This window comes from Protopterus annectens, chromosome 12.part0, assembly GCF_019279795.1.
Source record: "Protopterus annectens isolate FY-2018-M chromosome 12.part0, PAN1.0, whole genome shotgun sequence".
Lineage (NCBI taxonomy): Eukaryota > Metazoa > Chordata > Ceratodontiformes > Protopteridae > Protopterus > Protopterus annectens.
In genome coordinates, this window is record NC_056746.1 from 137,589,831 (window position 1) to 137,613,562 (window position 23,732).

Consider the following 23,732-nt stretch of genomic DNA (forward strand, 5'->3'; position numbering starts at 1 on the left):
AAGGACGCAGAAATACCTCACAAAGAGGATTACTGGCCTGAAACAGATGCTCTACGCAGACCGTCTCAAAAACTCCAGCTTTACTCAGTCGCATATCGCCTACTCAGAGGTGATATCTGCCTAACATACAAAGCTATGCTAAACCCAGAGCTGTTGGACATGCTCCACTTAAAGAAACACCAATCTCTCCAAGCTACACGCTCTAGGGACCTAAACCTTGTCAGCACAATAAACAGAACATGCTGGAGGGATAGATTCCTGTCCCAGAGACTTCCCATACTCTGGAACAAGCTACCCATCTATGTCAAGCCAAGTTCCTCATTAGCACTCTTAAAGAAAAATCTTGACAAGTGGTGGGAAATAGGAAATACACCCCGGGGATCACTTCTGTGGCTCTGCTTGACACGGGCACAGGAAAATAATTTTCTTGGATGGCGAAAGCCAGGATACCTTTTTTGGCTGGGCTTATATAGGCCCTAGGGCCAATAGCCTAGTACCTACCTAAGAACCTATTATTCAACCACTTCTGAAATGCTGGATGATGACGCATGTGAGTTTTCTTAGTCAATGATGGTGACTCACAGGCTTGAAACTAAAGTAGTGGTTGTAAACATCACAATCAGTTTCTAGGCAGCGCTTGTGATGGTCCTAGTGACTGCTGTGATGTCTACTACACTTAAAAGGTGTCAAAAAATGGTAGCACTCTAATGTACATCAGAAAAGATCTTAGCAGCAAAAGTTGCTAGAAAGGATGAGGGATAATGAGGGAATGTAGACATTTAGACCGATGCAGGGAAGCCACATACAGACCAAACAGTGAGCAATTACTCCAACTACAGGAACTCAAAATTTAAGAAAAGCTATATGACAGGGCACAGAAGGCTATGTCCTAGTGTTTTATCTACTGAAGAAAGCTTTTTTAATAAGACTCAATATTTCTAATCCAAGCTTCTCTACACTGTTTTTTGCATTTAATACCACAACTTAATCTATAGTACCCAGGATCAATATTTTTAATCAGACATCATTTACCTGTTCACGAAACATACATATTTAACGAAAATATAACCTACAGTTTAACATTTCTCACTCCTATTAAAAACTCAACTATCACTCTCCAAACTGCTTTTCTTATAGGTTCATAGGTTGATACTAGGCTATCTGTCCTAGGGCATTTATAAGCCTAGCCAGAGTGTGTTTGGCTTTCGCCTCCCTTTTAGATTAGTTAATTGTCTCTCTGTATAGTAGGTCACAGAATATAGCCCTTTTAAGGTTAGTTTACTGTGCCTCTGTCTAGCAGGGACATAGAAGAGATCCCAGGGTAAAGATTTCTCTTGAAGAGGGTCAGTAAGGGGCTCTACCTAACATGGATTGGGATTTTGTTCCAGAGTGAGGGGAGCTTCTGGGATATGAATCTGTCCCTCCAGCATGTCCTATTTATTGCTGTGCTGAGGTTTAAGTCCCTGGAGCGTAGAGCTCTAAGGGATTTGGATTTCCTGAGGTGGAGTATGTCCATTAATTCTGGGTTGGACATGGCTTTAAACATCAGGCATAGATCGCCTCTGAGTAAGCGGTAAGCAACTAAGTAGAGCTAGAGTTTCTTTAGCAGAGCTGCATAGGGCATGTGTTTGAGGCCCTTGATCTGCTTGGTGAGGTACTTTTGGGGTCTCTCCAGTTTCTGCAGGTGTCGGGTAAGGTACATCCCGAATGGGGCATTGTATTCAATTATGGGCCTGATGAGTGATGAGTAGAGGGGCCCAATGACCTCTCTTGATCTAGATGAGAACCCTTTTGTGATAAGGTGGGCTATATAAAAGGTCTTTCTAACCACTTTGGCAACGTGATTGTCAAAGGAGAGATTACTATCTACTTGGGTCCCCAAATCCCTAATTACTTCTTCCGTACTTAATGGATTACCACCTATGTGGTAATTTGTGGGCACTTTGTTTTTCCCAAAGGGGATGACTATGCACTTTTTTGGCATTTAGCTTGAGGCCATGGCTCTGGCACCAGGTATCCGTCTCTGTGAGACCCTTTTGGAGGATGCTTGTGTCAGCCGGAGAGTCTATTATGGCTCCCAGTTTGCAGTCATCTGCGAACGTGGTCAGCCATAGTCCTCCCATGTTAGCCTATACCTCAGAGAAGTATATACTGAACAAGAGAGGTCCCAGGACTGAGCCTTGTGAGACGCCACTTGTAACTAGTTTAGAGTCTGACATGACACCTGCAATTCTGACCATGTGGGTTCTATCCCTGAGCCAGTTTGCGACCCATCTTGTGACATAGGGGTTGATATTTAAGCTGGTGAGTTTATTTATGATGCCCAAGTGGGGTATTGTGTCGAAGGCTTTTGCGAGGTCCAGGTAGGCTGTGTGGACTACCTTCCCTTCATCTGGTAACTGTTTCAAAGAAGTCAACTAGGTTTAAAAGGCAAGATCTGCCCTTAACAAAGCCGAATTGGGTAGGATCCAGTGTCTGGAGGTTCCCAATGTCTTTGTTTACGAGTTCCATGATGATACGCTCCATAGCTTTGCAGACCAGACTAGTCAGCCTTATAAGGCGATAGTTTCCAGGGTCCATTATGGCACCACCTTTGTGGAGCGGGACCACTGTGGCTATACGCCATTCTTTGGGTACATATCCTGTAGTAAGGCTGAGATTGAACAGTGACTTTATGTGAGGGTTCAGTTCTTCTTGGAGCTTGTGTAAGATGCAGCCCGGGACACCATCCGGTCCCATTGATGCTGATTTTTTTGCTTTGGAGAGGGCAGCTTTCACCTGTGCATCTGTGATGTCAGGGAGGCCACATTCTGTTGGGATAGACATTTGCTCTTTTGGGGGGGGGAGAAGTTTGCACTGAACCTGTCTGCCAGGATGTTGGCAATGTCTGTGGGTTCAGTGTATTTTTTGTCATTTTGCACTAACTCAGAGCATATCTGGGAGTTGCCACCCAGATTCCTGACATAACTAAAGAAGGCCTTGTGATTATCTTTAGCGTCTTGTGCAATTTTTCTTTCAAAGCTGGCCTTAGATGATTTTATGAGGGATCGTAGTTTCTTGCTAGTACTGATTAGAGATGCCTTCCCTTTTTGGGATTTTGCTCTATCATGTAGTAGCTTCCTCCTTCTGTTGTACAGCTTATTTATGGCCGGGGTCCACCAGACCGGTCTCCTGCCTTTGGAGGAGTGAGTCTTGGTTTTATTTGGGATAGCACGATCCATGCATTCCTGTAGGTGTCCATAGAATGCGTTTGTAAAGGATTCTGCAGTTTGGGCAGTATTTTCCAATGGCCCGGGGGCTTTGAAGGATTCCACCTCGGTTTTGAGAAGTGTGAAGTTTGCTCTTGAGAAATTTTTCACCGTGGTTTCCTTGGCTGGGGGTGGGGATGGGATATGGATGTCCAATTAGATTAATTTATGGTCTGATCTTACCAATGAGGAATTTACCTCTGGTGTGGAACATAGGAGTCCCCATGTTGGTGATGACCAGGTCCAGTATGTTGTCCTCTCTTGTGGGAGTGGTGACCAGTTGTTCCATAGCATTTGAGTTTATAAATTCTAGGAACCGTTGGGCGAGGGTGTTGGGGGGCTTGAGTAGTTTTCCCAGTCAATGTTTGGGTAGTTGAAGTCACCCAATATTATGGTGTTTGGAGAGACCTTCATATTCTTCAGTGTTCTCAGGAAAGCAGAGTGGGGTTCCTGAGTTTGGGAGGGTGGTCTGTAGCAGGCTACAAACTGAAAGGCAGTTTTGCCCACTGTTAGTTGCACATGGATGGTCTCCGATGCTTCGTGCAGTGCCACTAACCTGGAGGTGTGGGTATCTTTGATGAATATGGATACTCCCCCTCCTTTTGTGATTCGGTCCGAGTTTTGGGACCAAAAAGTATGGTATGAGGTGTAACCTGGTAGTGCTGGGGTGCTCTCGGGAGCCTTAAACTAGGTTTCTGTTACTGCACAGATATCGATATTCTCCATACTGAGGAGAGCCTCGAGTGTGTGCATCTTGAGATTTAGACTTCTGGCGTTGAGCAGCATTATCCTTAGTTTTTTTTCCCTTGTGCTGTCTATGGAGGTGGGTTTGTCTTTTGAGCCTTGCCTAAAAAAAGCACTATAGGGGTGGCAAGAGCCTTAGCCAGTATTTGAAAGCCCAGGGGTGACAGGTGCAAGCCGTCCCTAACAAAGCAACGTGGCTTGTCAAGCATGTCGTCCCAGGCTGACAGACACAGGATCCCCTTTGAATGACACCAATACTTTAGCCAATTGTTAAAATTGATCATTTTGTCTTTATACTATGGCATCATTCTTGGTGAGGGCAAGATGCTATTCAAGGTCAGGGTCATATCGGCCTGGGCTCCATGATCAGAGAGATCCTCTATGTCTCTTTTCATATAGTCCAGGGAGGTATGTCTCAGGATATTCACACCAGCATGGATAATGACAGAGTCATATTTGTACTTGCTTTGGAGTGACCTGAGTGCTTGTGTTATGTGGCGGATCCTGGCACCCGACAGGCAGCTTACAGTGACCTTCTCCTTGTTCAGTCTGGTGAGTGGGACGTCAGTGTGTCTGACAATAGAGTCACCTATTACAAGTTTATTAGGTGTGTTGTTTAGCCTTAAGGGCTGTGACTGTGTGGCACACTGACTTTGTGAAATATGTGATACGTGGGTATTGTTGTGGGGTAGCGGTTGCTTGGATGTCTGCTTTGGAGGTCTCTGCTGTTTTGGCAGATTTTTATTTAGAGCCTCCGAGTAGGTTTTTGTGTGTTTTGTTTGCTGATGCGATAGGTCTATGTGAGACTGGATTTGTGGTGTGTGTGGTTACCTTCTCCTCCTGACTGTGCCAGTACTGGGTTGAGAGAGCTCACCCTCCAGTTTGGCTGTATAGTTGCATCTCTCACATATATTTGAGCTTGTTGGGAGGAGGATATGTAATATGTTTTGAGTTATTTTAGCCATACAACCACAATTTAGTTTCACAAGTGAAGCCAGACTCAAACCACAAACTTCCTGGTATAAAACAGCTCAGTCTCCATACAATGTGCAATCTTTCTATTAAGGTTGCATAAATACCTATCACCATTAAGGATTTCTCCAGTTTACTAAATTTGACACCAACATTTCCATTTATCGTCAGTTAATTATACTGTGTTGTATTTTTCATTCCCACTCACTTAAAACCACAACTAGACCAGAATACCTTTCCTGCGCCCAATTAAAACAGTCTTCTATCCGATCTATTTCCAAATTCTTACTTCTGATTAATGTTATACATTGCAAAACAAGAGAGAGAGTGCATTGTGGTTTTCTGGGAGGTGTACAGCTGTGTGAAGACAGAATGTTGGGATACTTTTGTAAAACAATGAAGCCATGTTTGTACCCTGTTGGACAAAAAGATGCACCAAAGTCAAAGTACAGTGTAATAAGCAGGGACAAGATGGTAAAACTGCAGGCATGGTGGACCCTCAAAAGGTCAATGTTAAGTATCAGCAGTACAAACCTATGTCCAACTGGTTAATAGTAAGCATGTTAATTCACAAAACAACAACTTGTTATTTAGCCACATCTCTTGTATGAACTTTACTGACAACGTGACCTCTCTGCTCTACCTCTTTAGATATCACACTTTTCATCGTGTTACTGCTAAAAATTTATATTGTGCCTTTAGCTTTTGTATGTTCAACGAACTGACGGTTCACAAATACTGAGTATGATTACCCAGCAACAGTCTGGCTGTATAATGCATTTTGATGTTACATACATATGAAGATATTTCTAAAAACACACCCGTTTTTAATACACCTAAGTGAACATGCACTTAGCTCATGAGCGATTTAAAGTTTTCCCATACTTGTTCACTTTCTTCCACTTCTATTTCTCATCCAACAGCCACTCTGTCATCAGCCTTCTCTATCCCAGTTTACTTCTGATACAGAACCCCCTTCCTGGCTCTGCTTAGCCTTCTAGCTGTTCTAGTTGCAGTGCTTGTACAACCCTGAATCTTCCCCCCATTGCTTCTGCCAGGCTGCCCCTAATATGACTCCAGCCCCAGGTCGCCCATCTTTCTTCTCACACAGTTGACCTTGCAGTGTTTTCTGTAACATGAGAGGGTCACAGGATACGACACCAAAAGCCACCATATACAGGGTAGCTGGTCAAACAACCTAAGCTTTATCACACCTTCCAATACGCTGACTATTGCTCAGCTGGGTGGGCAACGGGGACTGGCTTGATGACTTGCCCACCCCTGCCAATTAATTCACCATGCCCAGCCTGGAGATCTGCCATGATCCGAGTCCTGGGCTCCTTCAAAGGTTAGCAGGCTCTCTAGTCAGCATGTCCTCCACAGGACAGGTATGGACATCCTCCATGGTTGCATCATCAAGCTTCCAAATTGGTCACCAAGGCTGTAATCAGAGCTTTATTCCACTACACCATCCATGCAAGTACTTTTCATATATTGTTTTAAATCATTGCATATTTTATGAAGTAAAGTTTTTCAACCCATGTTGTCTTCATTACATCCTTCAAATCGTACTTAATCAGTTTCCATGGCACTTCCATTGTCTGCAACTTTCTTTTTTTTTACTTCTACACTTTTAACTTCACCTTCCTTTATTCAACCTTAACTTCTGTAACACAGACTTACCTTTTTTCTTCTCTACCTCATCTTTTTTGTTACTCTCATGTCCATTTATTTTCTACAATCCCTAACAGTTTTATACATTCTTTTTCATTAGGAAAATAGGCACACTTTACACAGATAATTATACTTTCCACATATCCCAGGAGTCTCTGGTATGTTATTTTACTATAAGGGGTTGGTATAACCAGCACAGTATTTCCCTCACACACACAGCATACAAGGTTTGATTCTCACTTTATTTTGGTTGGGGGTTGGCATAATTGTTAAGGTGCTTACCTCATGGACAAGAGGTACGGGGATTGATTCTCACTAATGAAAATTGGCTAGGCTTAAAATGGTCCACCAGAGCAGACAACCTAGTACTAACTTATAAACCCAATTCATTGCAATTATACTGATATCGTACAACTATCCCTTCAATTAAAAATACTGTCTAGGCTACCTATTATGAAACGATAGCCATTTATTCTTCTATCCAAAAGTTGTCTGGTATGCTAATTTGTTTTTCACTACTCCATCTTGCCAATATTCACATAATCATCCAAAATTACTTCATATCAAAAAATAACAAAGGTTTTCATAACAAAGAGCACCTCTGATTTAACAAAACAATCACATATTTTATGCTTTTACTTCATTTCTAAATAAAACTGCTTTAATGTTTATTAATGGCAACAGTTGTGCTTTGCAGTCTTTTTCTTTTGTTTTTAAAGAGCAAATATTATATAATTTTAATGGTGAAAATTTGCATACACGTGCAGTTCTGTTGTACTCTAAGCTTGTAAGTCAGACATCCCTAAAGAAAATAAGAATGACCACCACCTTAGTATATACTCAAATTTATTATAAACAATATTTTCAGGTTTATTCCACATAGACATCCTCATTTAGTGATGCATCTTTACAAACTGCAATCTCTAAAAGAATCAAAGGATTACTAACATCAGTACATTCAGTTATAATGCTTTCCATTTGACTTTTGCTATCTGGTACATATACTGCATACAACTAGATTAACAGACATTCCATGGCTACTGTGTCGCCTGACCATTCTTGCCTTAACAGTAACCACCCTCAGCCAGTGTCTGCTTCCTCTACGAAGGACAGTGAGTCACACTACTTAACATGCAGTGGAAGCTTATTACAGTGGTTTGGGGGGATCTGGGTTATATACCTATCCCTCTCATTGTGTTTTAGTTAACGGTTAGTGAAAATTTAAGTCCACGGGTTCTAGTACTGGAGGAGAACCTGGACTTCCGGACAAACTGGAGGTCCAGGGCAATCAGGTCTTGGCTCAGTGAAGGAGATCTCCCCTCAAAATTCTGTAAGACACTGAATAAAGGGATAAAGCTTCCAGCCTATCTTGGTAGCTCAGGGAATTAAGGTCTGTAATCTTTCCAGTTAGGAAACTTTGGGTCTTTCTATTTATCTGATGCATTTAATGAGATACAGCCCAATGTGGCTGTTAACTGGCCTGATCAATACTGCGTATACGGGAGAGTTTACCTCTTGAAATGTTGATGATATTCCTTTGGCAATTAGCAGGTCTAAATAAAAGGACTTCCTGACAGCCACTGTTAAATGAAGGTCAAAAACAGAGGAAGCTAATCAATCCAATTATCTATGTCCTTAACTACATTTTCATTTTGTAGCAGTGCTTTGTCTAGATGGTATGATGAAAGAAGGGGTTGTCTACCAAAAACTGATACTACACATTTTAGCATTTAGTTTGAGCCCATTTTTAGTACACCAATGATTCAGCGAGGTGAACTCATTCTGGAGGGTTTGGGTGTCAAAGGGTGACTTAATAACAACCACCAGTTTGCAATCTGCAAACTTTGCTAGCCAGAGGTTCTGGCTCTGTGCTTGGAGATACGATAAATACCAAAACGGAGAGGTCCCAGCACAGCAACTGAAGGACACCACTGGTCATTTTTACAGTTTCTGATAAAGCACCTGCAACTCGCACTGTTAGGGTTATGTGTTTCAGGCAGTCTGCTATCCATCTTACCACACACAGGTAATTGTTAAAGCATTTAAGCTGTTGTATGATGCCAGCATGAAAACAGTGCCAAAGGCCTTAGCCAGGTCAACATATAACACATGACCTGCATGCCCATAATCTACAGTCTCCGCAACCCTTTTGAAAAAATGTACTACATTAAATAGACAGTATCTACCCTTTATAAAACCAAACTGTTGTGTGTCAACTCTTAACAATACTGTTGATATCACAGTTTATGAGGTCAGTTATATAGGTTCCATGACTTTGTAGATGAGGCTTGTAAGACTGATACATCTGTAAATACCCTGGTCAGGTATAAGGCAACCCTTATGGAGGGGCATCATCACTGCTTCACACCACTCATCAGGGACAAAACCAGTTGCTAAACTTGAACAGGTTGTGGAATGAGTCTGCAAGGGCATGTTCAACACTATTAAGAAATCAGGTATATTACCAGGTCCCGTAGAGGAAGTATTTTTGGTTTTGGCTAGCACTTTTAGTAAACGACCTTTACAAATAATTGGGGGAACGAGAGATTCATATATTACTGGACTTTGAAGAGAAGTCTCAGGGGTGAAGTTGGCATTGCATTTACTTGAAAGTATATTGGCCATGTCAGTTGGGTCAGAATAGGTGGTCCCATTATGAATAAGTTCTCAGTACAGTACAGTATTGTTTTTTTTTTAATTTCCTAACATAGTTAAAGGAGGATTTATTATGATCTTTAGCTTCAAAAAGTAGCCTTTAGTGGATTTGATGGTGTCCTTAGTTCTTTTTTTCCCTCTCAATGCTTTTGACATGATCACGGTTTTAGATTTATTAAATAATTTAGGGAGTTTCTTTTGTTTTATAGTATATTTATGATAGTGGATGACCTGGGTGATTTATTTTTGAATTTCACAAGGTATTTGGTTCTGACAGACTGATAGCTCTATGCATTCTTCTAAAACAGCATACAATTCCTCAGTGAACATTTCTGCTGTAACAAGGTCTGATTGAGGTGTACTCAGAAGTGAATTTTGGAATTTCTTCACATAGTAGGTCGACGTTGTCATGTTTATTGTCCTTCTGTTTAGTGAAGTTTGCTGTAGTAGCTTCTGAGAGTCTAAAGGATGATGACAAGTTTATGGTCAGATTTCACTGGGGAAGGAGAGGGACATCAGTGGAGCAGTACAAGATGCAACCATATTTGTAAGAATCAGATCAAGAATAGCGTGCTTTCTAGTGAATTTAATTTACTAGCCGCTCGAGGGAATTTTGATTTATTAAAGTCTACGATAAGTTCAGTCTATGGGTCCCGAGGAATCATTCCACATATGTCATATATTCCTTGACAAATATGCAGACTTTACCACAGTTACCATTAGGTCTGACAGCATGAAATGCTCAAAACCCAGGTATAGGAGAACTATCTTCATTTAAACCAGGTTTCATTTAACTCACTTTAATTCACTTAACGTTGTCACAAACACATCAAAACAGAATTACAAGACTAAAACCATTTTTACATCTACTAGCTGAAGATAATTAGAATTGTTTTACATACCAACTCCTTTCTATTTATTCCATCACCTCAACTCAAAAACTGAAACATTTTAATAAGCAAGTTAACATTGGTTTTCTCTCAATTTTACAGCAAAACCTATTTTAACATTACAAGTAACATGTTGATATAGCCTTGTTTTACATCAATATGCTTAAACATCAGTGCAACTCACTAACCTGCATTGTAATCAGAGAACAGCAACAAAGCTTGGTTACCCCTTCTAATTTTTAATAGCATATTGATTCCAGTAAGGCACAGAGAATCTGGTGCTTCAGTAAGCCCAACTGTGGCCTTGTCCTCACCCCACACTTTATTGTAATAATTGTACAATTCCAAACTAATATTGTGCATCATTTTCAAAAGGGACCATTGGTAAACAGTAACTCTTACTGAAATATAGTACCCACCATATCCTATGCCAAATATTTTTCAAAGTCCTTGCTACAAAGTCTAGCTAGGGCAGGACATGAGGGGCAACCACTATGGGTGTAAAGTGTTGGGGGCACAATCAAACGGTCCAGATCTCTCTAATGCAATATCAGATTTTAAAAGCCAGTACTGGATTTGCAGTCAAACCTGAGAGCTGTACCTCTATGTGTGTGGTCTAACTTATAGCAAATCTGTGCTACATCGTAGCTTTTTTTTTTTTTAACTAACATCGGAGCACTGTAGGGCTCCATCAGGCAGGGTATAAACTATAGCAACTGTTTGCTACAGTTTATAAGAAGATTTTTTTTTTTAATAAAAGTGAGGAGGTTCAGGGTACAGGGACATGAATGGCTGGGGGGGTTTGTTGTGCATCTGGCTTCAGTGGAATATTGGGGGGGGGTTGTGGATCTGTAATAAGCCAATCTCTAGATCGGCTTAATACAGACACCGCAAAGTGCCCCCCTCCCTCATGAAAAGATGGGACACTGGTTTATGGTACTGGCACAGGCTGCTGGCTTCACTGAACCAGATATGCTTCGGCACAATCATACCTCACTACGTCAGATCCAACTGATGCCTAACAGCAGTAGTGGAAAACCATACATACCTAAACTAATTAACCACACCACTAAAATATCCATGTGTGTGTTGCCCTACAACTTGGAGTTAAAGACTCCATTCTTCCTGCAACAAGAAACAAAACTTAAATCTAACAATACAGACAGACCTGTATGATGCAGGTCCATTCTGGGTAATGTGTAGGAACGTGTTCACGTGTACTAGTGCCATCAAGTACCTAGAACTTCTTGACAGAATTGCTGGTAATTGTGCCACCATGATGCATCTTTGCTCCCAAGTCTCCATTTTTAAGATAGCCCAGTGTGTTCATACCCTTTCAGATGCAAGAATCAGGTCCAGAAAGAAAAGACTCAAAACAAGGTACATGTATTGGGCACTCCTATCCTGGGGATAGAGGATGGGACAGAGAAGTGGCTGACCACTCCTGGCCCTAGAAGGGAAACAGACTGGAGAAGACAGTGCTACCGAGGACTAACCTACTTCTTACTATCACTATGGTAAGATTTAACGTTTGCATCTGTAAAAAGAAGTTCATCCTTACTTCACACAAGGTTAATTTGATGTTTACTTTTCAAACACAAAATGTTTATCAGAAATCTTATCATATGCTCTGTGCTTTATCTTCCAGTACTTGCTTGAAGCCTGATAGTGCCAAATCATTTCCTGGTCATGACACCAGTACAATTCTGACAGCAACTCTTTACAACAATATGCAATATTACTTCTCAGGCTTAGCCCCAGAAAACTGAGACTCCTCACTGTAAAGTAATTCCTAGAGGGGCAATTATTCAGTTACATTTAGCTGCCCTCAAGGAAAGAGTTGGAAAATTGTGACTCCTGAATTCCAGACAAATTACAAAATTCCAACTCCACTGAATGCAATAACTGGGATATGGGGACTGTTCTCGTTTCTTTTGCTGTTTTAATTTAGTAAATGTACCCATATAATTGCTGGGGGGGAGAGGGTGCATGAGTCAGATTAATCTGATGTATCACTGCTAATTTGTGGTTGTGCTTTGAAATATCCATGATCTGGCATGTTCTACTACCAAATCTCTCTAAGATGTGAGGCACAAACATATGTATTATATAATAATGCACTTGTAACAATCTGCATGTCCTCCAGAACACAAGAACACAGCTGGTCTGAACTTGAAATTGGTTCATTGAGATCAGTACACTAACCTAGTAAACAAAGTTAATAAACAAGCAATCACACACATGGGTTACCATGATCAAATTTCCAAGTAGGGTGTGAGGCACAATTATGTGTAATATATAACAGTATACTTTTAATATAAAGTAAACATCCTTCAGAACAACAGGGTTACACAGGTTACTAGACATTGGAAGATGCATTTCATCCTATACACCGCAACTTTGTTTTCCAAACGAAATGACAAATCACATAGAAAAAAGGTCACATAGCCAATCCAATTAGTAAAAATTGCAACAAAAACCTAGCCAAGCTATAGTTTTCACTGTGCGATTCCTTAAACTTCTTGTAACAGAGGACAATGGCATATATGCAAATTAACCCTTGAAGACATCAGGTGTTTCAGCTACATGGGTTCTGAATACCTATGACCTTTTATTACGTCTGTTGATAGATACCATCCAGGCCAATAAAGCCAACATGCTTCTGACACATTACTGATAATCCTAGAGACCCACATCAAACTACTTCAAGAAAAACTGTCTGGACAGCCTTGTAGTATATTCAGACTTTAAGGTATGTAATAAAGCACAAACATGGACACAGATTAAAAAAAACTGTATACATTTAAAAATCTACATTTTTATCTATCTGTTTTATACACAGGAATTTGTTTTATTTATAATGAATATTCTATGACTTTTAATGTTTCTTCACTTACCTGTAAGCTGTTCTGTAGCCCTTAATATCAATTTTGACCATCTGTCCTTCTTGTATTTCAATCATTTGGGAGGAAGGCTCAAAACGAAATTCCTTCATCATGGGTTTAAAGTAGTACTGTCCAGGACTCTGCAAAAAGACACCAATATGAATATTACACTGAAAACACAATGCAAATTTAAAAGATCTAATGTTAATCTGTCAAAATGAAATTAACATAAAACTCCCACCACATCTCAATATTCTATAGAATGATCTGGATTTAGGTCAAACACAGAACACTTCAGTGCTGACACTGCTAACAGGCACATCACAGCAGATACATGGGTAACTAACATATGAACAGCTATCCACAAAATGTTTGCAGCACATTGATGAACAGAAGCACCATATTACAACACATTTCAAAACACTCATTAAAACATAACTGCTTTAGCAGGAAGATGTGCCCCTTTGCACTCCTGACGTGGAAACATTGTACTCCACCACGAATTCTAAGTACACTAACGTAGCTCTTCTATTACCTTGGAGAAATAAGAAAAGTTGATTCAAAGATAAAAAATAAGTATTCCCCTACTCTAGTACTGCGGTGTCTTACCATTATTGCAGCTAAAGCGCAACACTGTCCAAAAATCACTTTTTAAACCATACAGCAGCATTATAAATGATGCATACCAAAAAATACCTTCCTTCAAACAGTGCATAAACTTGTCTGACTTTCACTAACAAAAAAATTCAATACCAAGTGCTGCCGACAACTCCTTTACACATTACAGAGCTCTGCTAAAGAATTACTTGACAAATTTACACAATCTCTTTTGATTTAGCTCACGAATGACAATGTCAGCAAACACTGCAGTGCTCTACCTATATGCTGACTTTAAATGCTAAAGGTGAGGTTCTAACAAATCACTCTCTTTAAGAGCACAGTTCCAGAATGCAAAGTATGCAGACTCTAATTTTTATGACACAAAAGTCAAACAGTAGCTTTCCTAAGACTATACAGTGCATACAGCAAGTAGACACATACAAACATACAATGGTCATCATCTGGCACCAAGAACACGATCCTCATGTTTCAAAACTCTTAGATGCATTAATTCATGGAACTCGGACTGAAAATTGACAAGGAGAAAGGGAAAAGTACAGTTGTGTACGCTTACCATAAATGTAGATTTTCGAGTGTATTCACTGTTGCAGTCATCACCTGTGGGGGTTATCCCTGCTGTGGCAGCCCTCGGCCTGCCCAAATACCAGAGTCAATGTTTTTGTGCGCTGGCTGCTGTCACCTGTAGTCTGACGCCAGGTCATCAGTACTATAAAGCAAGGCAGCCGACGTCATTACATCAGTTTTTCTTGCCCTAACCAGTCAGAAGTAGAAGGGAAGAGAGAGAAGTGGACCTGGTGGCTAAGAGCCACCTTGGGAAGCATGTGTCTCCCTAGGGGAAGATGTGAAAAAAGGGGGATGGAAAGAGGGAAGCCAAGACTGCAACAGTGAATACACTCGAACATCTAGATTTATGTTAAATGTACATAACTGTACTATGTTCTTCGTGTTTCACTGTTGCAGTCATCACCTGTGGGAGGATTCCCAAAGCTGAAGTAAAGGGTGGAAGGATATATAGAGTCCTAGGTATGGGTCAGGAGGCCCTGCAGAACTGCAGATGCAAAAGCTGCCCAGGACTTCGAAAAGACAGGTAGATGGTAATGCTTTGTAAAGGTATGGACAGAGGTCCAGGTGTCCGCTTCCAATACGTCCCTGGGTAGGTACTCCTCTGAGGAAGGCAGTGGAAGTGGAGGTTGCCCTAGTGGAGTGGGTACGGACTGACATAGGGATGGGTTTCCCATGTGGTTTGTAGCAAAAACTGATGCAGTGTGATATCCATTTGGAAATGGTTTGTTTGGAGATGGCCTTCCCAGTCTGTACTGGGGCAAAGCTTACAAGAAGCTGGTCAGTTTTTTTGAATGTCTTGGTGCAGTCCAGATAGTATCTTAGTTGTCTGTGCATGTCTAGTGAGTGTAGAATTCTTTCCCCCTTGTTTTGAGGGTTGGGAAAGAAGGTGGGAAGGTGTATGGCCTGGTTAAGGGTCACATCAGATACCACCTTGGGCATAAAGGAGTGATTAGTCCTCAGGGAGACTCTGCATGGAAAATTATGAAGGGCTTGAAGTTCTGAGAGCCTTCTGGCTGAGGTGATAGCTAGTAGGAAGGCAGTCTTCCAGGAGAGGTATTTTAATTCTTTAGAAGCAGGAGGTTCGAAAGGGGGTAAGGTTAGTTTCTCTAACAGATATTTCAGGTCCCAAAGTGGACTAGGAGGTCTTCTGGGAGGCCTGATATTAGAAGCCCCTCTGAGGAATTGCTTAATCAAAGGATGAGAGAAGAGGGGTGGGTCTGAATCATAATGGGCAGAGATGGCCGAGGCATGGATTTTAATAGAGGAGAAGGAGAGGCCATTATTGAGCAACTCTGATAAGTAATCCAGGATGAGAGAGATGGAAAGTTGGGAGGTACTGTCCCCCTTTTGATTGTTTCCAGGAGCAGAATCTTTTCCATTTTCCTGCATAAGATTTTCTTGTGCTGGGCCTTCTGACCTTTGTGATGGTGTCCACGACCGCTTTGCTTAACAGTACCTTGTTGTTAGTTTTTAGTGTATGAGGCAAGCTGAAAGTAGAAATGGAAACCGTTGATCCGCTGTGGTGACCCCTAATGAGAGCAGCCGAAAGAAGAAGAAGAAGGCGGCAAGCTGAAAGTTTGAGAGTCTTGGAGGTGGCTGTAAACCACAGACTCATGGCTAATCTGAACAGGTGGTATGAATGGGTGCCCCCCTTGCTTGCTGATGTAAAATATTACTGTGGTGCTGTCTGTTTTTATAAGAAGGACCCCTGGCCTGAGATATGGTTGGAAGGAAGTCAGAGTGTTTTGTGCTGGTTGATGTGGAAGTGAAGTTTCTGAGCATTCCAAAGGCCTTGGGTACACCTGCCTGCTAGATGAGCGCCCCAAGATATGTCTGAGGCGTTGGTGGTGATTGTCTGGCTGGAAGGGCGGAGGATGAAGGGAAGATACTTGTTCATGACACAGGCCTCTGCCCACCAGGAAAATTTGTCCCTTATGCAAGGGATCATTGGGACAGTGGTCTCTAGGGACTGAGAATGCTGACACCAAAGGCTCTGTAAGTACCACTGAAGCTTTCTCATGTGAAGCCTGGCGATAAGGATGCAAGATGCCATGCATCCCACGGCTTGCAGGAACTTCCTCGCAGTGAGGTGGCCTGTGGAAGCCAGCTGGTTGAAGAAGAGAGTCAGGAAACTCTGCTTTTCTGGGGATAGGAAAGCCATTTGGGAAGCTATGTCTAGCACAGCTCCCAGGAAAACAATTTTCCTGGTGGGGTTTTGCCTTGATTTTTAATCGCTGATGGTGAACCCTAGGAAAGCTGGAAGTTTTTTGACAAAGAGAAGATCCTGGAGCACTTTTTTTTTTGCTGTTTGCCTGAATGAGACAGTCATCCAGGTAAGAGTAAATCTGTATACTTCTCTATCTGCAGAATGCTATAGCCGGGCCAAGCATTTGGTGAATACTCTGGGAGCAGTAGATAATCCAAAGGGCAGTGCAGAGAACTGAAAGTGCTGATTGCCTGCTCTGAAGTGCAGGAATTTTCTGCACGATTCCCTGATGAAGATGTGGAGGTAGGCATCTTTTAGGTCTAGTGTCACCAGCCAGGCATTTGGAGCGAGCATAGGCAGGAGCTGCTGCAAGGTTAGCATTTTAAATTTGGGGACCACCATGGAGGTATTCAGTTTTGATAGATCCAGGATGGGGCGTCAAGGGCCCTCTTTTCTGGTAATAAGAAACAGTCTGGAGTAAAAACCTTTTCCTGTATGATCTGGAGGGACAGGTTCCACTGCCCCCTGGGAAATTAGGGATTTTACCTGTTTTAATGCCTCTGCCCACTGGTTTGGGGGGGAGGTATGGGTACCTTCTTGGAAATGGGAGTTCGCTGAAGGAGAATCTGTATCCCTGAGAAATTATTTTTAATATCCATTGGTCCTTGGTTATAGAGACCCAATTATCCTTGAAAAGAGTTTGCCTGCCTCCTAGTTTTACATGAGTGAAAGGAGGGCAGAGGGGGGAGGAAGAGTCACTGTGAGTACTTACCACAGAAGCTTGGCTTAGAACTCCTGGCCTTAGAGGTGGAAGTGGTGCATTGTTTGCTTCTTTGCTGGCCCTGTGATAGGGGCCTGGATGTCCTGTCCCTGCGAGGCTTACTTTGGCCCTGTCTGCTGGGTGCAGGGAAGGCCCAGTGCTTAGAGGGGAAATTCCTGCTGAATCTGGCGGTTGAACTTGAAAGAAATCTTTTACTGTCTGCATAGATTTTGCTTTGTCTTTCATCTTTTTAAGTACCTGCTCTGCTTTTTCCCCAATCAGGAGTTCCTTGTCTAGGGGTGCATCAATTAGTTTAGACTTGACATGGTCAGGGAGAGGTTGTTCCTTCAGCCATGCATGTCTTCTAATAACAGATCCTGTCACTGCTGCCCTGCGAGTGGCTTCTAGGGTGTCATATCCACATTGTAATGAGTGCTTGGCTACTTGACAAGCAGAGTGTAGTAATTCTGCCAGCTCTTTAGAGTTGGCACCGTCAGGAGAGGTAGTAATCTGTTTCAATTTTTCCAAAGTGTGTTGTTGATATTTCAACATATGGAAAGTACAGTTGTGTACACTTACCATAAATGTAGATGTTCAAGTGTATTCACTGTTGCAGTCATCACACTTGGGTAATCTGCTGGCAGGTTGCCCTCAGTCGGCCTGATTAACAAAGTCTTGGGTCCTGCGTCGGTTAATGTCCCTTCTTTAATGACGTCAGGGGTACAAAACATGCAGACAACACCATTACATCAGTTTTTCTTGCCCCAGATGTCAGGTGCCCCCCAAATGGGGAGCAAAATATATATATATAAGTAACTAAAAACACAAAAATATACCTCCAAACAAAAGCAAATACACCAAAAAGGCTTTTAAGCATAGTAAAAGAAAGTAAAGGTATAGTAACAGGGGGCTGGAGGGAGGGCAACCAGGACTGCAACAGTGAATACACTCTAACATCTACATTTATGGTAAGTGTACACAACTGTACTATGTTCTTCGTGTTTCACTATTGCAGTCATCACATTTGGGTAGATTCCCAAAGCTATGGTTGGGAGGATGGATTTATACAGCATTAGGACCAGCTATAAGGCCCTGCAAAACAGCAGTGGCAAAGCCAGCTCTGGATTTAGAGAAAATTGGTAAGTGATGACGCTTGGCGAAAGTATGAACTGAACTCCAGGTAGCAGCTTCTAGAATATCCCCGGTAGGAACACCTCTGAGAAAGGCTGTAGAAGTAGATGCAGCCCTGGTGGAATGAGATCTGATCCCCTGGGGGATAGGTTTTCCAGGGTGCTTATAGCAGAAATGAATACAATGGCTTATCCATTTAGAAATGGTTTGTTTTAATAGCCTTCCCCTCTGCCCCTGCAGCAAATGCTACCAGCAGTTGTTCAGATTTTCTTCGAGATTTAGTCCTGTCCAAGTAGAATCTAAGTTGTCTGCGTACATCCAACAAATGCAGAATCCGCTCCCCCTTGTTCTGTGGATTGGGAAAGAAAGTTGTCAAATTAATGGACTGATTAAGAGCCACACTGGATACCACCTTGGGCATGAAGGATAGATTCATCCTGAGTGACACCCTGTCCGCATGAAACATGATGAAAAGCTCCACTACCATAAGGGCCTGTAATTCAGATATCCTTCTAGCTGAAGTGATTGCTAAAAGGAAGGCTGTTTTCCAGGAAAGAAATGTTAAGTCTGCAATAGCAGCTGGCTCGAAAGGAGGTAGAGTGAGTTTCTCCAATACAAAGTTAAGGTCCCAGGCAGAGGTTGGAGCTCTCCTGGGTGGTCTCAAGTTTTGGCCCCTCTGAGATACTGCTTTATCAGAGGATGATAGAAGAGGGGGGGTTCTGTGTTGTAATGAGCTGAAATGGTGGAGGCATGGATTTTTATGGAAGAGAAAGACAGGCCCTTGTGAAGCATCTCAGTTAAGTATTGAAAAATCTGAGGTAAATTGGGCGCTGCTGTGCTCATCCCTTGAGATTGATTCCAGGCACAGAATCTTTTCCATTTGTCAGCATAAGATTTTCTAGTACTAGGTCTTCTTGCCTCCAAAATGACATCCATCACAGGTTTGCTGAGGGATGCTAAGGGGGAATTTAAATGATTAGCCAAGCTGCATGATTCAATGTTTGGAGCTGAGGGTGCAGAATTTGGTTCTCCTGCTGAGACAGTAAGGAAGGTGTCTGAGGCAGGTGCCATAGAGAAATTTGTGACACACTGCACAGGAGTGGGTACCAGTGTTGGCGAAGCCAGTCTGGAGTAATCAAAATCATTTTTGGTTTGTCCCATTTGACTTTTAGTAGAACTTTGGAGAGCAGAGGCAGACGGGGAAAGGCATAGACTGATAGGCTTTTCCAGCTGAAGGACAGAGCATCCACTTTCCAGGCTTTTTTGTGCGGAGTTCTTGTGCAAAATTTGTCCAACTGGTAGTTCTGGGATGAGGCAAAAAGATCTATGTCTGGGCTCCCCATTTGTGTGTCAACATGTTGAAAAGCCGTGCTTCCACTTTCCATTCGTGTGGGTCCATGAGATTTCTGCTTAGTTCACCTGCCAGAGTATTCAGCTTTCCTGGCAGGAATTGAGCTTGTAGTTGTACTTGGTAGCTCAAGGCCGTGTTCCACAATGCCATGGCTAGTCTGCAGAGGGGGTAGGAATGTGTACCCCCCCTGCTTGTTTATGTACCACATAACCGTGGTGTTGTCTGTCTTTACCATTAGTTGTCCTGGATGAAGGTAGTCTTTGAAGGCTGTCAGAGCATTCTGTACAGCTAGCATTTCTTTTGGATTGATATGAAGGTGCATTTGATTTGGGCTCTATTTGCCCTGAATGCACTTCCCTGCCAGAAGAGCCCCCCATGCATAGTCTGATGCATCTGTAGTTAGGGTTTGGGCGGCAGGGGGTGGTGTGAATGGCAGTTCCTTGTTTTGGTGGCAGGCCTCTGCCCACCATAGGAACTCCAGGCATAGGCAAGGTATGACAGGAATCACTGTTTCCAGGCTGTGACAATGTTGACTCCATAAACTTTTTAAGTACCACTGAAGTTTCCTCATATGCAGTCTTGCATATGGAATTAGAAGAATGCAGGAGGCCATGAACCCCAAGGTTTGCAGTATTTGTCTTGCAGATAGCAGGGTTTTTGTGGCCACTTGTTTGAAATAAGTCACCAAATGAATTTGCTTTTCTGGCGTAAGGAAAGCCATCTGGGCAGTTGTATTCAAGCTTACACCCAGGAATGTAATTTTTTGAGAGGGTACCAGTTGTGATTTCTTTTCGTTTATGGTGTACCCTAGACAAGTTAGAACCATTTTACAAACGCCAGATGTTTTAGAAGAATGGCCTGGTTTTCTGTCTGAATTAGACAATTGTCCAGGTATGGATATATCTGAATATTTCTTTGCCTGCAAAATGCAATTACTGGAGCCAGGCACTTTCTGAATACTCTGGGCACAGTAGACAAGCCAAAGGGCAGTGCAGAGAACTGATAATGCAAGTAGCCTGCTTTGAAGCGTAGGTATCTTCTGCAAGATTCCCTGATTGGGATAGGCAGGTAAGCTTCTTTTAAATCTAGAGTTGCCAACCAGGCATTCTTGCCTAGCATAGGAAGTAACTGGTGAAGAGTCAGCATCTTGAATTTTGGAATGTCCAGAAAGATGTTTAGAGTAGACAGGTCCAGAACTGGACGCCATGATTTGTCTTTTCTGGGTACCAGGAAAAGTCTGGAATAGAAACCTTGTCTCTTTTCCTCCTCTGGTACTAGTTGAATAGCCCCCACATTTAGGAGGGAAAGTACTTGTTTCTGAGCCTCTGCCCATTGATTTGGGGGCAGATCTGGCCACCCGTTTGGAGTTGGCAATTTGTGGAAATGAAATCTGTATCCCTGGGACACTATTTTTAAAACCCATTTGTCCTGGGTTATAAGTTGCCTGTTTTTTTGCATGAAGAGCCAGTTTTCCCCCTAAAGGGGCAGCCAAGATGTAAGTGCTTGGTATTTTTAAAGGAAAGTCATTGAGACTGTTTACCATAGGGTGGTGTCTTGTTATTTCCAGATTTGGAAGTGGAAGCACCCCATTGCTTAGTTCTGAAAGTCCCTTGGGACTGAAGCCTGGTGCTTTTGGAGTGTCTGGGTTTGGCTTGAGAGGCTCTGGAAGGAGCTGGAAAGGACCAGTTCTTAGTAGGCCAGTGCCTATTAAATCTTGGATGTTGTACTTGTAAGAAATCTTTCTCAGTTTGCATAGATTTAGCTGCATCTTCCATCTATTTTAGAACTTCTTCAGCCTTATTGCCAAACAGATGGTCCTGCTGCAAAGGAGCATCCAACAGTTTTGTTTTAACATAATCAGGCAGAGATTGCTCCTTAAGCCAAGCATGCCTTCTAAGCACAGATCCAGTAACAGCAGCCCTGCAAGAGGCCTCGAGAGAATCAAAACCACATTGCAAAGTATGTCTTCTAACTTGTTCAGCTGAATGCAATAAATCCTGTAAATCTATTTTCCACACAGTCAGAAATCAACATCATTTTCTGTTTAAGCAGTCCCATGATATGCTGTTGATATTTTAGCATACGGAATTGACAGTTTAAAGCTCTGATTGCCAAGGTTGCAGAAGTATAAACCTTTTTATCCCATCTATCCAGAACCCTGGAGTCTGTATCAGAAGGGGTAGGATTTTTAGCAGTAGAAGCCTTAATGCCCTTGGGCCCTGAGAAATGGTTTCAGGGTCCGCAACAGGGTTTTTGAAAAGGAATTTGTGGGACTCAAGAACCCTGTAGTATCTGTCTGGTTTACTAGGGGCCAGAGGCAAGGAATCAGGGGCCATACTGGATTCCAAAAACACATAATCAACAATGTCTAGTATAGGAGGTATAGCCAAAGGCCTATGCTGAGGGAGAAGGAAATCCCTAAGCCTCTTTTTGGATTCAGAGAAATCCTGACTTTCCCAGTGGAAATGCTCCCTTAAGGTATGTAAAGTTTCCCCAAAAGAGAAATCCTCAGGGGGAGAAGCAGAGGGAATGGAATCCTCTGCATCAGAGTCCTCATAAGTAGGTATGGACAAATCCAGGTCATTAGAAGAGTCAGAAGAAACAGAGCCCTGTTCAGAAGATTCATAGTCAAGTTCAGTCCTAGGCCTCTTAGAAAGGGGGAGGTTGACTACCCCTGATTAAGAGTAATTAAATCTTCAGCCATTTTGATCATTTGTTTGTTAGGCATAGGGGCCTGAACATGTGGCCTGGGAGTCGTTTTTTTTAGACATAGATCAAGATTTAGGCCTTAGTATTGAAGGTGGAGCCAGTTTAATATGCAAGTCTGTAGGCCCGAATACACCCTCAGAAGCCGGTGACTGCACAGCGGCTCCGTACCCATCCAAGGTAGAGACATTCGCGGGTTCCATAAGTGAAGCATCTCACGGCATACCGGACTCCGAATGGGTCTCAGTAGAGGCCTGCGAATCAGAAGTAGCGGGTATCAGGGGTTGCAAAAGCGCCTCACTGAGTACCGGCGAACTGGCTTAGGAGAAACGTTGTTGGCAGTTTTGGACTTCAACGGCCTGTCTCTGTCTTTTTCTTTGCGTTTTTTCGGTATTCTGGTAGTCAGATGGCTAACCAACGTCATTTCTGGACAATTAAACCGAAAACCGAAATATTTAGAAGCAAAAATGTACCGACGACGGATAGGGCGCTGATTAAATAAAGCACAAAACCGAAAGCAAGGTACGTAGTGGTCAGGGCCTAGGCAAGGAATACAGTACAAATGAAAATCCTTATGAGGTATTTGCTTCCCACAAGTAATACAATTATTAACTTTTACTGACATTAGTAAGGAGCAAGAAAAAGTTTCCCCAATGGGGTACTTAGCTTTCAGTTGAAGACTAAGGTTCTGAAACTCGAAAACGAAAATTTCAGAAGTCGGCCGACCGGCACTTGCGAACTGCTTCTGCTTTGGGCACCGCGCGGCAAGAAAGACTGATGTAATGGCGTCAGCTGCATGTCTTATACCCCTGACGTCATGGAAAAAGGGACAGCAACCGACGCAGGACCCAAGACTTTGTTAATCAGGCCGACTGAGGGCAACCTGCCAGCAGATTACCCAAATGTGATGACTGCAACAGTGAAACACAAAGAACATCTGACAATTGAGTGCTCTGATAGCTAAGGTTGCAGAAGTGCATACTTTCTTACCCCATCTGTCCAGAGCTCTGGAGTCTTTGTCAAAAGGAAGGGAATTTTTGGCAGAACTAGTCTTAGTTCCTTTGGGTCCTTGTGTAATGACCTCAGGGTCTGCAGTAGGGTTCCTTTACAGGTATTTGAGAGAATTCGGTACTCAGTAGTACCTGTCAAATTTAGCTGGAGCAGGAGGCAGGGCATCCAGGGCTAAAATGGATTCAAGGAAAACCTTATCCACCACTTCTAGAATAGGTGGGATGGCCAGGGGTCTGTGCTGGAGCAGGTCCAGAAACTCTCCAAGTTGTTAGACTTTGGGTAGTCATGCGATTCCCATTGAAAATGTTCCCTGA

At 42.5% G+C, this 23,732-nt stretch overlaps 1 protein-coding gene across 2 annotated transcripts in view; it reads right to left on the reverse strand.

Moving 5' to 3' along the window:
• The window catches only part of LOC122816397 (nodal modulator 1-like), an 877,949-nt gene that overhangs the window by 222,811 nt on the left and 631,406 nt on the right, over positions 1–23,732 (reverse strand). For both annotated transcript variants that reach the window (XM_044089153.1, XM_044089155.1), the window contains exon 24: positions 13,081–13,208. In XM_044089153.1, the coding sequence (XP_043945088.1) occupies positions 13,081–13,208 (128 nt within the window). The remainder of the gene's footprint in view (positions 1–13,080; positions 13,209–23,732) is intronic.